The 16,469-nt window shown below is 38.1% G+C and overlaps 1 protein-coding gene across 2 annotated transcripts; it reads right to left on the reverse strand.

The window, feature by feature from the left end:
• Positions 1 to 474: 474 nt before the first annotated feature.
• pou2f3 (POU class 2 homeobox 3) lies at positions 475 to 15,756 on the reverse strand. Of its 2 annotated transcripts, none has more exons than XM_020640547.3 (13): positions 15,616 to 15,756; positions 15,261 to 15,317; positions 10,638 to 10,666; positions 8,934 to 9,035; positions 7,596 to 7,701; positions 7,107 to 7,195; positions 6,129 to 6,305; positions 5,289 to 5,430; positions 5,028 to 5,161; positions 4,682 to 4,816; positions 3,714 to 3,756; positions 2,948 to 3,062; positions 475 to 2,034 (listed from the first exon to the last, which is right to left on the reverse strand). In XM_020640547.3, the coding sequence occupies exons 2-13, from the start codon at positions 15,307 to 15,309 to the stop codon at positions 1,992 to 1,994; spliced, it is 1,164 nt and encodes a 387-aa protein (XP_020496203.2). In that variant the 5' UTR covers positions 15,310 to 15,317; positions 15,616 to 15,756; the 3' UTR covers positions 475 to 1,991. The 2 variants fall into 2 exon arrangements, with proteins under 2 accessions (XP_020496203.2, XP_020496202.2); XM_020640546.3 differs by having other exon boundaries at positions 4,652 to 4,816.
• Positions 15,757 to 16,469: the final 713 nt, after the last annotated feature.

The following is a 16,469-nucleotide window of genomic DNA, read 5'->3' on the forward strand; positions in this document are numbered from 1 at the left end:
GGTCAGCCGATAATCACAGGGTTGGAGCTTTGATCCCCAGCTCATCCTACCAACATGTCAGTGTGTTTTCTGTTTCTGTTTTTAAAGAGGACATATACCCCCTTTTCCATATTTTCAAACAGTCCCCATGTGGTCTAAATGAAACATCTGTGCTGTGCTTTGGTCAAAATTTAACATGAATCAAGCACCAGAGGAGGTTTGTGACCTTGTAGAAACCAGCTCTCTCAGAATGCTCCGTTTTGGTGTGTGTGTCTCTTTAAATGCAACAAGCCCCCCCCCCTCCCCCCTGAGTTTTCCCGGTAGACGTCTCTCCTTCACTAGTGAGAATAAAACATTTTACCCACTTGCCGAGATCAATCAGACCCCCTGCAATGTGTTGCATAATGATACATTAAAACACAGTAAACCCATAACACACATGGCCATCCTCTGATTAATGACAGCTAATAAAATAAAGAATAAAGAACAATTCCCTTAGAGGATGAAGTCACTTTCAGCTTTAATGACATCAGTAAAAAGTCATTAACATTAAGAAGTACCTGCTGTAACACCTTAGAACGAAAGACTTTGGTACCACTGCAAACGTCTGAAATTACGGTACATAAAATATACAATGGATAAAAAAAAAACAGATTTAAATAAAAGGTCCAATGACAAACAAACTTTTCAAAGTATTCTGACATCTAATCTTTATCAGGAACCATCAGGAGAAAAGTGAACAAAAGATAGTTTCCATCATCAGCTCTGGTTGGGACTAGTAGAGATCGACATTTGCTCTCATCTCTTCACAATCACAGGAGAGGAAAAGGAGATATTCTGTTATTTTTACTGTCACTGCAGTCTCAAATGTTGCTATGTGCAAAGTGGACATAACACCTATCTCTATTCTCTTCTTCCACTATTCACTAAACAAGTTTTTTCATTTTTAGGATGCATAATGCTGTGACACTTGATTCTTTCCTAAGACCAGAGTCTCCCTGAAAATAAGCACTTTAATCCACATCTTTACAATTCCTCCAATCAAGACAATAAATTTGTACAAAAACCCAGATATTCTTAGAGAAACATTGTGACCACACTGTAGTGTTGTGTTGACGGGAGAAGTGTATGACAGCAGGGTTCCCATCTTTCTGTTTCTCCTTTCAGAACAGCAGTTAAGTTTATACTCTAATGATGGTCATTGAAAGTGGGAGCTCCAAACTAGTATTCTTGAAAGCATCAGAAAAAGTAGAATGCTACGTATACACATTGGACTAATTTGACAATTTTAACTTAAGCTCCTTTTAGGAGCTTTTAGCTGGTAATGAAACAAGCTCAAATGTACATTGTCGTCTCTATATGACTTACAAAAGCAAACAAGACCATCAGGAAAATGACTGATGATTCTATAAAGTTATAAATGTTTTTACACCTGAAGATTTATGCTTTGAAGATAAAATAAGGTACTTTTTGCACCAGTCATGAATGTTCAGATTAAAGATTTATTAAGTGTTTGGACTGCTTATTTATTTAGACAGGCTAGCAGTACACAACTAAGCATAAACGTGGCGTTAAGAACAGCTTGGCACACCAATGAGTGAATCTAAACCTAACTCCTTCAACATTCAAACAGGTTATTTCAACCTCAACTTTTATAAAAACCAAACGGTAAACATGCTTTAACATTCCCACCTGTGTGAATAATGTCTGTGTTTTTCTGTCTGTTCTTCATGTTTTGTGTAAAGAGTCACATGACCACAAATCAAACAGCTCGAGGCCGTTTGGTCTCGTGTATGAGCGTCTGTGTTTACAGCAGTGTGTCGCAGTCGTCTGCTTGTGCTGCTGTTATGTTTTTGTACGTCTCTTTAAGGTTTAAAGCGTGTAGGTGGTGACCTTGTTCATAACAGGGAACGTTGTGTTACTCCGTCACATCTTGGGGTGTAAGTGGGCATCCTTCTCAAACAAACATAAAAAAAAGCTTCAAAGGCTTGATATGATACAGTTCAAGTGTCTCAGTGATGGTAGGTGGCAGGATTCCATGCCCGGTACCAGGACCTACAAAACCAGAGGAGAGATAGATTACATAAGTGACAGAAATGTTTTCTATGCAGTCATTTATGATAACCTGTTTACAGAAATAGTAAACATCCTGGGACTTGTTTTGTGTCTTGCCAAGATTTAGATGAGACGATCAACAGTTATTGAACTAGCTTGGAAATGTTAGGCACATAGCCTCCTATAAAGCTGTCATTTTACACTCAAACTTTGTCTTCTGGCTCAATACACAAGATATGAACTTAACCCGCTGAGCACTGAGGTTTATTTTGTTAGCATGGGCAGAACTGGCCCAAGAGTATGCTGGTAAATCTTTGATAGCATCAACGTCTCAGCATGAAAGCTGATATGCATATCTACTAAAACACTATCAATGGCTTTATGTCAAGTCCAGTCATATTAATTTATTTTATTTTATTTTATTTTATTTTATTTTATTTTATTTTATTTTATTTTATTTTATTTTATTTTATTTTATTTTATTTATTTTTATTTTATTTTATTTATTTTTATTTTTTATTTTTTTATTGTCCAGTCATATTTATTTCTATTGCTGTTGAAAACAAAGTTCGCTGAGAAATGTCATTCCATATTTGGTTGATTTGCTCATTCGCTTCATTGTATAATTTCCAACACAATACAACTTCTACACTGTCCATGAAATGTGCTTCTAAACATGGGTAAATTAAACAGTGTTATTAGACAGGACAGAAAATCATACAATACAATACAATAAATGTAATGCTTTTGCAATTTCAGACACCACATGTGTAGAAAATATTGAGATATCACATCAGAAATGTGTTAGTACAAATCTGCTTTTCGTGGCTCAATGATTCCATGTGTTGATATCTTTAAGGTTTTGTAAGAAGAGCAGACTGGCAGAGGGTGTTGAGTGAAAATGTTTTCCTACCCCGATGTGCTGTAGGAAGCTGGGTTGACGTGAGACGCTAATGACACTGAGGCTGCAGACAGGCTGTTAGGAGACGCTCCACGGCTTACACTATTTGGAGATGAATTTGATGAAACTGCAAGGAAAAGGTCAAAACATGAATAAATGTTCACACAAATGCAGAAGTCGATGTTTAGGGAAGTTACATGAATTCACTTATGTTGTAGAATAAACTGTCAAAATAAGGAGGAAACGAGCACAACAGCAAAGTGTAGACCAATTCTCAAAACGGGCCAATATTATGAATATAATACGGCTTTGTGCAATCACACTAGCACTTTAAAGGTGCAGGCTCCAGGGCAAATGTGCAGTTTACATCAGAACCTAATAATCATGTGCAATACTCCTGCACTTCTGCACTTTAATACTGGGGCACTTTACTGCCCATAGCAGCACTTTGAGCACTCTGAAGGTCACTTCATCCTCGTTTGATTTGAACATTACACATCAGCTTTTTATGCTTGCATTTATGTGTCTCTGTGAACTAATGTACAGTGTATGTTTGGTTTTTGCTTGTCATTGTGGTTATATGTAGGCTACATTTGTATACACGAGAACCACCAACCTGCCAAGGTACTACAGATGGAAATTATCCTATGGATACAATCTTGCATATTTACATGTTTATGTTCATAAATGTGCACTGTACCTTTTTTTAAAAATAGATAAATAATAAGATTATAATAAACAGCTCGTTATGAAAGGTGTGTGTAGAAACAGTACTTGCCTCCACCTGAAGCCAGAGGACTGTAGGATCTTGAAGCTGACGCCTGAAAAAATGTGAAAAGGTGGAAGATAACTTAAAATCAGAAGTGTAAAACATATCTGCTCTCTAATTAAGACGCTCCATGTTCAGCAGTACATCACAAAGCCAACAGGAGCTGCTGTGTGTTTTCTTCCACTGTCCTCTGACAAACAAATGATCAAGAGAAAAATGTGTGTCAATCAATGTCAACAGGAACATCTTAAATCAACATTAAATGATTAATTAGAGTCTACATTTATCTATTTCATTCGCCTGAGGGGTGCTCAATGCCTCAAGGTCGGGGTTTTCATGTACTACCGTGATAAACAAATATTTGAGTGATCATGGAGGACTTCTCTTGTGTTCTGAAACCTTTGCTGAACTTTGAGCTTTGTGTCTGTGAGTGGTGATAAAATCCAAATCAACTGGCATGTTTGTGAGAATAGAGCTGGAGTAAGGATGAGGTCAGCTGTGTTGGGGAAACTTTATTTAGTGTTGCAATGAGCTCCAAAAGTTAAGAAGTACTCCAATCAACTCCTGTTACGTTCAATATATCTGATTGTATCTATTATGTTGGCAAACGAAGTTCCCACACTGGAGTAATCACACTGCTGTTGCACGTTTTTTTCGACTGTTGTTATTCAAAGAGCCATGGCACAAATCATCTATTGAAACCAAAATCCATCTTTTGTATGTTTTGGTTGGTGTAGAATTGGACAAATATAAAAAAATGGATTTGTTGAGGGAGAATTAGATGTTTATGTGGACAAAGCCAAGTTTCCTCCTGCCTCCAATCTTTGTGCTAAGCTAGGCTAACCACTCCTGACCCCTGCTTAGTGAAATGCACCTGCCTCACTTTAAAAAAACTCAAAGTCCCATGTGTTTCTACATGAAAGAGATTTATCTTTTAGACAGCTAACCATTCTGGAGTTATAGCTGTGTGACTTCACCGATAAACTGGACACGGGGCAGTAGATCCTCTTCTCCTTCTGACGCCGATTACAGAACCAAACCCGGACCACCTCCTTCTCCATGGACAGCTGCTCTGAGATCAGGGTGATCTCCTCCGAGTTCGGCTTGGGGTTCTGAAAAAATGAAAACAAGTTTATAATTATATCTTCTTTATCTATCTATCTGCTTGGCAACCATTCAAATATTATAGGATGTCGTCATGTTCTATTTTATTTATACATTTTCATGTTCATTCATCATTAAGCAATGGACATGAACTTGACATTATGTCGCTCACTGCTGTTTAGAAAAACCTGTACGATATCTATTCAGTGTTCAACTTACATCAAGGAAACGTTTCTCCAAAGTCATCTTGATGTTTGTTTCAATGCTTGTCCTCTTTTTCCGTTTGCGCCCGTAGCCCTCGATCAGGGGAGGCAGAGAGCTGGTGTTGCTCATCGAGTCAGAGGGGGAGTTCTCTGTTGAAGAAACAAATATGACACAGATATTCATCATCTCTTTTTGAACAGCAAATTAATCCTGAAAGTAAGACACTGAAATGTCTGCATTTTGAAGTAGATGTCCTCATATGTCCCTGGAAATTACCTGCGTCGCTCAGCCATTTTTCCAGCAGAGGTTTGAGCTTGCACATGTTTTTGAAGCTGAGGTTGAGAGCCTCGAAGCGAGAAATTGTAGTCTGGCTGAAGTCATTCCCGTACAGTTTTCCCATGGCAAGGCCCACATCTCCCTGTTATAAAACACACACAAAAATACATGAGCTTTATCGCTCTTTAAAGCAAAAATCTCAGATTTAATGAATACATAAAACTTTATTTTTTTTTGCCAAAAAGAATCCAAATCCTTTTTGTGAGTGTCATTTTAGTCTTATAAATAAATAAGCCCCTAAATATAATCTTTTTACTGTAAACCATTAGAGCACGGGCTTATTGTTAAAGATAATTTTGTGATATTGTTTAATTCTGTTCGAGTCTTTAATTACGACTGGTAACTTTGTCTATTGTATTAGTTCCCAACCTGGGGTCCTGCCCCCCCTCAGTGGAGGTGTCTGAGCACTCAGGTCTCTGTCTGCACTGAAGTTGTCAAAACTAGATTTTTTCATATTAATTAAATTATGAACTAATATTGTTTACAACTGCATTTTTTTTTTAAGAACAAGTGTGTAGTTGTATTCCAATAGGATTTATTAATGAAACAATAAAAATGTATGTTCATTTTTAGAAAGCAATGTATCACTTTTTTTTTTCATGTGGGTCCAGGGGGGCTCAGCTTTTCTCACATACAAGTAGGGGGGCTACTGGAAAAATGTAAACACGGCAAACCGTTGTAATCATCCCATTTCCAACGTCTTGCCTTTGTTTCTCTTTTAAATAAGTTTTTATCATTTCTTGTTTCATATGCCTGATCAGGATTTTCCCTTCTCATTACCTGAGTGAAGCCCAGCTTGATGCGTCTCTGTTTGAATGCTTTTGCAAACTGCTCCAGGTCTTCCAGATCACTGGGTTCATCCTGCGGTGGGACTGACATGTGTTTGGGCATCTGCAGGTGGGACATGTCCATGTGGTTCTCCATAGACGGTCCTGCCAGACCAGAGCGACTCATAACCTGGGTCATTAAAAAAAAAAAAAAAAACAGGTTTCAGGACAGATTTGAAATGGGTACAGACACAAAAAAATAAAACACGTTTTTTTCCTTTAAAGATATTTAGATTTTGTTTTACTGCTGATCGTTTGGTCTGTGCTGACAATGGACAAACCATACACTTCAAGATAGCTGCACTAAGGCAACACAAAAGGCTGAATTTCAAAACTGGCAATAAAGGTTTCCTATGAGTGCACAGTATTTAATGCACTTTTAGGAGTCTTGCTTTTTCTTTAAAAATTAGTTTAGAGTAATTTAAGAATCAATAAATATTTGAGCTTTTGGCAGCAGTAGAAACAAGCTGTGAACGAGGGCACTTCACATTTGATTTGTTTCTGTTGACCTGTTTAATGTGGATCCAACATTCACCATCTTTAATGTCTGTTTTTGATCCACTAACATATATGGAGGAAAATGTCATTTTGTGTTTATCGTTGGCACAGACAGTTCTCACCAGACCGGCAATCATGTTTCAGACGAGCATGCAGAACAACTACAATTCGTTCATTCTACTGGCTACGCTTCAATGAAAATAATATGTGTTATGTTCTCATATCTCCATTAAGTCACGACAATAAACCTTCAACTCAACTTTAATAACGACTGGAAAATCTCATTGTTTGCATCTGCGTAAGACTTCACCCCTACCTGTGTGTTAATGGCAATAATATGAGGAACAGCAGCAGGATAAAAATGAGTTTTGTTACTGTGATATTGGTGTTGCACTATGCTGTATGCTGTGTCAGGCCAGTGTTGTGGATTTACCTGTGGAGTCAGAGCCAGTCCAGGCTGGTGCTGGAGGAGACTGGTTTGACCCTGACCCTGGAGTGACAACAGGTTCTGCTGCAGAAGGGCTGCAAGTAGAAAAAAATAAGTTAACATCTTACATTTATGTTTTACTGATTTATTCAAATCATTCACTTCATCTTTTTTTTTTTTAAATTAAACACAAAATATCCCGGGTTTGTCAGTAAGATTTAAACATGCTACCGACAAAGGCAAGCTAACTGTTTCCCACTTTTTCCAGTTTTTATGCTAAACAGGGACAAAGAAAGGTTTTGCTTATTTTTACCAAAAAGTGGGTCAGTCAGCCTTTAAAAAAGCTTCAAATTAGATCACTGCTATACATGTTGCTGCTACCCTTAATGATACTTATCCCTGAAAATAAGGCCCTCTTCCCCCCTGACTGTTCAAGACAGGCCTCATCCCTGCTGTGTGGATTTACTGTTTTACTGTATCAACGTTTTTAAGGACCTTGGTGGCTGGTGGGGCTCTGGGACAGCAGGAAGGGGGAGGAGGACGACAGGTGGGACGGTGGCATCAGAACCAGCTGCTGCATGGTGTGGAGAGAGGTGAGCTCCTGGAAGAAAAACAACAACCCCAGGTTTGGGTTTTTTAGAGATTGTCATGTGTATATACACCCTGCAGAGGAGGACAGTACATTCACACTGGTTAAGCCCTCTACATTAATATTTCCACTTCAGCAAACATTATTATTCTACGACACCACATAGCAGAAGCTAATTGTTTACATTTTCTCCTATTAAAATCAATATTCTATAATGAATTAATAGTTGTGAATATTTGATGATTATTATACACCACTGTCAAAAGGGCCAAATGTCAAAGGAAAGTTTTTTTTTCTAGAAATCTTGCAGAAAACACACACAGTAAAGATCGCAATTGATAGAAGAGAGCAAGAATGTGCAGAAGTCTTTCGAGCTGAGCATTTAATCACTATTTTGTTGTTACTGGGATATCAGCATTGGCTTTAAAAGAGATTTCAAAAGTCTGAATTTGTCAAAATAAACTCTTTTAAAAAGCTTTATAAAGCTCTTTTGATGCAGTTAGTTGAAGCTCAAGCTGCTTTTCCTCAGATACCTGGCGCTGATTTAGAGGTGAAAAAATGTTCTTTTGTTTTTCTAACCCTAACCCTATATTTAGGATTGAGCAGAAACATTTTGCATGTTGCATTGTGTAGGCATAAAAACTGTTTGTTACAGCTAATATTGATTGTTATCCCAAGTTCCATATTTTTCTCATATCAAGCAGGGTTTGTTTCAATCTCTTAAAATTTTATATGATGTGAAACAAATTCAAGAGTCAAATTCCCTTTCAGTCCCTTAAAGAGGCCAAACCACTAGAATGGTGGATCCTACATTTCCCATGATGCAACACAATTAACTGTCTTTAATTAAACCTAACCTGCCTGTAAAATGTCAACATCTTACAAATTACACACGTGCAGCTCATAACTGAACATAAATGTGTAGTTTCAGAGCCAACGCTTAAAAAAAAACTCTGATGACATCACTATGACATCATCGGGATTATGTTGTAATTAAAAAACTTGACTTGTCACAGCTCTTATAGAGAAACAGGCGGCACCATACAAGTGTTATCGCTGGCTCTGCTCTCTTATGAACTTGTTATTTACAGCAGATAACGTTTCCATCGTCCTACTTCTACTTTCATTTCTTTACTGGGATCATCTCGGTGAAACCCAGTCCCGGATGAAAGTCATGTGTACACTCAAACATGCAAAATAACCCAAAGACATTCAGCGAGGCATGGTTCATTTCTACGTCTCACCCCTGTTAGCTGACCTCCCGGCATCGGAGAGCTCTGTGTGAGGGGACATGTCTTCAGCGTGGCGGCTGAATGATGTAAATCGTTGATATCCTCGGTCTTAATCTAAGAAAACAGAACCAGAGATTAACATGTCAAAAAGGTGTTAGTTTATAAAGCTGAACAAAAAAACTTCTGTTTACATAATTTAAGGGCTAAATGGGTTCACATGTCTGTATGTGCTGTGCTCAAAGACAGTACACACACATATATAGACTCACACACACTCGCTCCAGGACCAGTTTGGTCACTAAACATGATACAAAGAGTGATAGACTCTCTCCATAGCCTCGGGCAAGCCAGTATGCAAATATCAACCCCCCCTCACACACCAACCCCTCACCCCCTGAAAGACATGACACTTCCTGAAAACGCGAGCACTGAAAGAGATGTGCCTCCCTGCCAAAAAGAGTGTTTAGAGAAGTATTCAAATAGCTTCAAACTATTTGAGGTGCTTCCATAGAGATGGCAGTCATTATTGACATCTGTGGGAAGAGCAGGTAGTTTATCCTGAGGATGTTAGCCGTGGAAGAGTCGGTTGAAGCTTTTGTCCTGGGAAGAGGTTCAGCACCATTCACATGGCTCTGGGCTGTTTATATTCCAACTGAGCTTCATAATTAGGACTGACAAAAAGGGTACACGGCGTCTTGTGATAATCTGTTTTTCTTTCTTTCTTATAATCCAAAAAAACAACAGTGAATTCACCCTACTGACAAGTATTCTCTGAGAATCCACAGTCTGATACGTCTGCTTCTTCTGTGACCCTAGAGCTCATAGGAGGCCGTTAAAAGCACATAAAGGAGTCACAGCAATGAGTATATCATATTACTTCATTATGATAGACACTCACAGCTCTGCTCCTGTTGATACGCACTAAAGCATCAGGTGTGTGTTTAATCAGCAGGTGGAAAAAGTCCAGTAAAAATTCACAATGAAGTCACATTAGAGCACCATTTACTAAAAACTTGATGTCCAGCATTTTGAGGAAATAACTGAGCCTTTATCTTTGCTGTACTGTTTTAGGATATCCGGCCTTTAGAGTGTATTTAACTGAAGGAACATCTCCCTCTCTGGTTTGGTAGTCAGACCAGAGGCATCCTAAAGGTTTGTGATTACTCTTCTAAAGAGCCAAATGTGCATTAAAGTAGTCCCTAACCCTAGAAATGCTGTACAGACATCTGTTTGAGTAACTATAGTTAGCAGCCGGTTTAAGCACTAACTGGAAGTCAACTTGATTGGGACTGAGAAGAAAGGAGTCTGATGTTTGGACGCAGAAACTCAAACTCAGTTGGTTTTTGTTCATTTTCTAAGAATTGTTGATGAAAACAGAAATCTAGATTAACACCTTTAATATCAAGTGGATGTAGATTTAGAGGACGCCGTAGCAACATGGGTAAAAGTGCCTCATGTTTGTGTGACAGACTCAGAACTGAATTTGATCCCATGGTTGCACTTTTTAAGACATCATCTAAGTGTGTACACGGAAGCACGTTCTCACGCCTCGCTGAATACAAACATGACTGCGTCTGAACAAACAGGGAAAGTGTTACACAGCATGTTACACAAAACCACTGAACGCCTTCTGATGACAGACACTTCAGTCGTTACGTTCTCCGACACAGGAATCTGAACGCAGCAAGGGAAGTTAGGAAGAACTCTGTGGCTCACCTGTCGATTGAAGTCGATCCCGTTGTGCTCTAAATATCAGAGGAGAGAAAGAGATTTTTAAAAAACGTCGTCAGGGCTCGTCGAGACACTCAGGACTTTATAGTGACACACAGAACAAATCACATACAGATCAAAACAAATCTGTTTGCATATGATACATGTGTACTTGTAATATGTCATTTACAGATTGTAGTATGAAACAAGTGATGATTATCATTTAACCACCAAATATTTCCCTTTTTAAAGATGCAATGACTTTAATTCAGTGAGTGAATGGACTCCTTCTCTCAGGCAGAATCCAAAGAAAGTACTGGAGCATACAAATCACTTTGGGCAAATTTAATTGGTGCAAATTGTCCTTAAGTGATTCATGCGCTCCAGTACTTTTTTTGGATTGTCCTTGAGAGAAGGAATTATATTTTTAACGTCTGAAGTCCTTCTCCTGGAGCATCGACCTCTATTTGTGGAGCGGCTGAAGCGAAAGACATTTCTTTGACTTAATTTCAAAGTTGGACCATGAAGAGCTTTATGAAGGCTGACTTTTTTGACTTGAATAATTAGATCTCTTGTTACAAAATTTGTAATTAATTGTGATTTATTAGTGGATGAAAAACAACACCACTGTGAGGGATTGTGTTCTTCATGTTGTCCATGTTCCTGAATACGATATGATTTGATGCAATGTTTTGGCCCCTTGGGAAAACGTGTCTTTGACCTACTAGATTAATAAATTATTTCATCTTTAAGTTTTATGAATCAAACAACATATGTAGGAAGATCTTGTGTACAAAAGGACACTGTAGGAGAGGGAGAGGTCTAGAGAAGCAGAAGAGTTCAAAGGTGTGCTGGATAAGCTCACATCATTTGAATGTCAAATTGGGCCTTTTGGGAGTGTGTGTGTGTGTGTGTGTGTGTGTGTGTGTGTGTGTGTGTGTGTGTGGCAGTGAGCTGCTGTAGTCACATAATGCAAATACACCTATAACTCCCCCCTACATACACACAAAACACACATAAATACCTACACTCCCTCTCAACTCCTCTTTGCCCTCACCTCACCCCCTCCCTAAACTGTGTCACTGCCCCCCAGCACAACCAGCTTCACAGCCCAACTACCAGTATGGAAATGACCAAGACATGCAAATCAGCTCAGAGCGCAGGAAGCCGGTGTTTGGGCTCTGTCCACGCACACACACACTGTGCAAACAATGACCAAAGAGTCCATCACAGCACTGCAAAAACTCTCCATTATAACCTGTTGTCCCAAAGTTTAGTCCGTCCGTTAGTCCTTAAAGCAAACACTGTCAAAAAAAAATGCTAAATGTGTATCTCAATCCTATGAAATGCTGTTTCCTAATATTATAATTGTTAATATACAGTGCTGTTGGAAATACAAGAAATTAAAATACATTTCTGTTTCACCAACAAGATATTATCGACACTAGCGCAACAGAAACCAAAATCTGAAATGTGGCAATGCCAGTCATATACAGTTTATACACAAAATATAAATTTATAAATATAACTCAAATCTAAAAAGAGGAATACAAAGGTCTCCAAATCTGTCACCGGTAAAGACTGGTTCTGTATCTGATGTCGGACAGGACAATTCATTTATCAGCAATGAGTAAGGTCTTTTACCTGCTTTTTGTAAAGTGTCTCGAGATAACACTTGTTATGAGTTGACGCTATGCAAATAAAAATTGATTGATTGATTGATTTATCTACAATTAATTTACAGTTCACTTACCACGGACAAAGATAATTTCATTCTCGGAGAAATCAGCAAATACATTTATACACAAGGTTTCTTATGACAGCTTGGTGAGTATAAAGTCAGCTCAGGTGTACAAAACGCTTTAAACTGACGTCTTCATAACAATCAAACACAAACTAAAGGATGCCTGCTTGTGCATATTTCATTTCCATTCTCATCAACTGTCATCTTTCCCTGCTTCGTCAGCTGGACATACCAGTAAGCCAACTTTCACATTGTGATTTTGCACTCCTTTTTTAGTCAGTTTAACAAACAGTATTTTATGATTAACTTCATCGAAAGCTTAAGTATCAAGTGTTATTCTGGGATATTCTTATTGAAAAGAGCAAAAGTGAGAAGGCTTTAAAGTCTGTTTCTCTTAACTCTCTGATTCCTCGACGCTGTTTGTGGATATCAGTCGGACCTTCTCATTCATACTGCAGCCAGATATTGAGATTAGTGAGTCAAGGCAGAATGAGGATGTATGTTGATCTGACTCATAATAATCCCCATGTGTCAGTTCATTGGAACTTGTCATCCAGTGTAACATTGTGGCTCATTTGTTTGCTTTTGATACTTTTAAATAACGTCAGAGCCACACAGAAACATGAAGATTTGACTGAACAACAAAAACATTCGCTCCAAAACATTCCCTGATGCTCTGCTGGTTTTATACACATATATAATGACTTCTTTAAGTGTACTTCAGTTGTGTCTCCTCCACTTTAAATACACACCACATACTCAAATCCTGCAAAATCCCAGCAAATTTTAAATTCAAAGTTGGATTTAGACCTTTCAAATTAAATTTAAAACCCTTAATATTAACCCTGCATGGTTTCTAAACTCTCTTTGTTCTATCACAGACCATATTTAGGTATGTAAGTCATAATTAAGAGTTAATGATTCAGAAGCATCAGAGCAAACACACTTTGGTTTAATGAATGTGTACTGAGGCTGAAGTGTGAAACTATTTATTGAACTGTATTGTCTCATGATTCTCAAGATAACCAGTTATAAAAAGTCGTCAAGACTGCAAAAAAAGGACATAATTGTGTATACTTGCTGTCAGACATCAGACGGAAATATCAACAAACAACCCGATCTTCTAAAGTTTTGACAGAAAATGTGTTTTGATGTGTGATGTGATGGCAATAGACGTAAAGTTGCAAAAAATACAGATTATGTCAACAAAACGTGTTTTTATCTACAACATTTCCTCAAAGCAACATTAGCGTGATTCATTTGTTTTGGGTTATGTTCAGGTATTTGCAGCACTTTAAACGTACAAGTGGCTAAATACTATAAGCTATTAATTCAAACTTCATCATTTTGAACACTTACCTCTGAACTTTCCCTGACTTTTTGTTAATGAATGCTTGTGTTCCCCAAACTCAACCTCACACTGGGTCATGGATCCAAACCATAGTCTTTAGTGTGCACATTTTAGGCCTACCACCCAACCAGACGACCCATGGTATTGTGCATTGAAAACATTTTCACTGTAAACAGGTAGCATGTAGATTTACCTCCAAAATGTTAACACAGATCGTTCACTACAGGTTCAACATGTTCCCTCAGCACATCTCCTGCTGCCTTCCTGCTGTTATTTCAAATGATTCACAAAAAAATGGCACTCTCTTTGGTGGTATCGTCCCATACAAGAAGTTTCTTGCTCTATTTGTTCAGGTTTGTGTCTTCAAAAAAAGTATTCTTTGAGGTCTATATCTCAGAGAAAGATAAAAAGACACTATACTATTTGCAGGGAAAGACGCAACAGGAAACAAATGAGAATAGTCTGTCTTTCTTTCATTGTTGATAAGACCTACAGATGAAATATTTTCAAAATAAAAGTGTAGTTTAGAAAATTCAACTTTGGCACTTGGAACAAAAGTGATAGCATTTCTGGAAAGCACTTTCATGAAAGCATTTCTGCTCACTTCTCTCAAACTATTGTCTGAATAAAAGTTCCACTTTTTCTGGTTCCTGGTTTTTTGTTTTGTTGCTGGTTGTCGTCCTCATTCCCCCAAGGCAGGCACCTTTTCTCTGCAAACAGCCTCGGGGGCATCCTGGTCTAGTAACCAACTGCCACAATATCCACACACACACACACACACACACACACACACACACACACACACACACACACACACACACACACAAACGGAGACCCACACAGCTACCTCCAAAAAGCAGATGAAAACGGCTGCTTGTTTGGCAACATTTGGCATCATAATGACCATTCTTAGGATTATTTGGGGGATAAATGCTTTCTGTTTATTAAAATAATGTAGGCAACAAATGCTCCTAAAACTCTATGTTACACCCCCCCCCCCCCCCCCCCCCCCACACACACACACACACACACACAACAAAGATCATTTAACAATCACCTAAAAGTAAAACCAAAGAGTTACCGTATGTTAACATCTTTGTGTGAATATGTGTACTTTTGTGTGTACATAAATATATATCTATATCTCTATATATCTATATATTATATTATATTATGAAATATTTCCAATGCTTCACACATGCCTAATAAATTATAAATCTCAATTTGGACTTTTTTATTTTCTAATATTTCTAAAATAATTAATGACTGGCCCTTTGCCTTCTCATATTTGGGCTTTGAAAAACGTTGACTTGAATTGATTTGATATAATTAACATTTTAAAAAACGCAGGATGTTGAAACTGACACAATATTGAGTAAAACTGAGAGAATCCACTATTTCAAAAATATAAATAAGACTTTGCAGCACCAGCGGTGACACTACAAAGAGAAGAGCATCCAGACTCTTGTTTGTGTTGATCGTGTCAGTGTAATGACATGATGTCTGCGCCTTTAGGAAGGTGAAATCTTCTTACCTGCCTGATCAGCTTGAGCGTCCGACTGCTCCACCGTGTCTGCGCTCATCTTAATATCTGTAATGATAAATATAGCTGATTTTCCTACAGGATTGTAACTATGCCAGGACAATGAAGCACTCAGGCCACCCAGGAAAATGAACTTAGTTTATTCTAATGCGCCCTCCCCTGCACAGCACCACACAGACTGTACTCACTCCTGTGTGATCCCTAGTTATAATATTCATAAGCAAAGCCAGGAAACACTACCAGCTCCCACAGGAAGAACATAAACTCCAAGTAAAGTCCAGCTCAAATAAAAAAAATAAGATACTAGAAAGTAGTTTAAAGGACTTTTAAAGGAGGATTGACTCACCTCAGACTAATAAGTAAGTGTTGCTCAAGCTGCTCTCCTTCTCCTTGGTTTTTCAAAATGAAGTTAGTGTTGGGATAAAAAGTTTCAGAAATCCACAGCTGCTCATCAGCATTTTCCTAAGTGGAGAAACGCTCACCTCTGCAGTGCATCCTCTGCTGCCTGATAGGCTGATTTGCATGAGGCTCAGTGCGTCCTATCCAGCTTCAGACTGTTTGCATAAAACAACAATGGGGTTACTGCAATTTACAGCGTGCGTGTGTGTGAGTGTGTGTGTGCGTGTGTGCCTGCGCGTGTGTGTGTCTATACAAATAGGCCGAGGAGTGTCATCCTTACAGTGCTTGATAGATGACAAGATGATGTATTATTACCACCACCTGAGATAACTCACTGTATGTGCGTTAGTTAAAAGGAGAGCAGGGCATTTTTTTTATACTTTTTACTTTTTACTTTTTTTGAGTTTTCAGCAAAAACCTTAAAGAAAATAAGGTTGTAAATGAACATTTAAGTAGTTTTTAAATTTGACTTTCTCTCGTCATGCTTGAGCTGTTTCATCATTTTTAATAAATAAGCCGATTTTTTTAATAAGCTTGGAAATTTGCTCCAAAATATTGTTCTTTTAACTATTTATTTTTCCTATTTATGACCTTTTTAAAGTAGAAGTATAAATGTAACTGGACAAATTGGATTTTTTTTTGTGTGACACTGTGTTGCACTCATCAGGCCCGTCCTAAAGTTCTTCAGAGGGGAACATTAATCAGCACAAAAACATGAAAAACCGGTTCACTTCTCTCTTGTTTTTCAAAATCTGTCTTTATTTACAGATGTATTTGTGAGGATATGTGATTGGATCCATT

This window comes from Labrus bergylta, chromosome 14 (assembly GCF_963930695.1).
Source record: "Labrus bergylta chromosome 14, fLabBer1.1, whole genome shotgun sequence".
NCBI classification, from domain to species: Eukaryota; Metazoa; Chordata; class Actinopteri; order Labriformes; family Labridae; genus Labrus; species Labrus bergylta.

What these genes read in the sequence shown, in the direction of transcription:
- pou2f3 (XM_020640546.3), bottom strand. Translation starts at nt 15,309, where the DNA reads ATGAGCGCAGACACGGTGGAGCAGTCGGACGCTCAAGCTGATCAGGCA. An exon ending in GAGCCCCACCAGCCACCAAG is followed by an intron (nt 7,196 to 7,595) that starts GTCCTTAAAAAC and finishes TTCTACTTGCAG; the next exon opens with CCCTTCTGCAGCAGAACCTG. An exon ending in AAAATGGCTGAGCGACGCAG is followed by an intron (nt 5,162 to 5,288) that starts GTAATTTCCAGG and finishes TTTCTTCAACAG; the next exon opens with AGAACTCCCCCTCTGACTCG.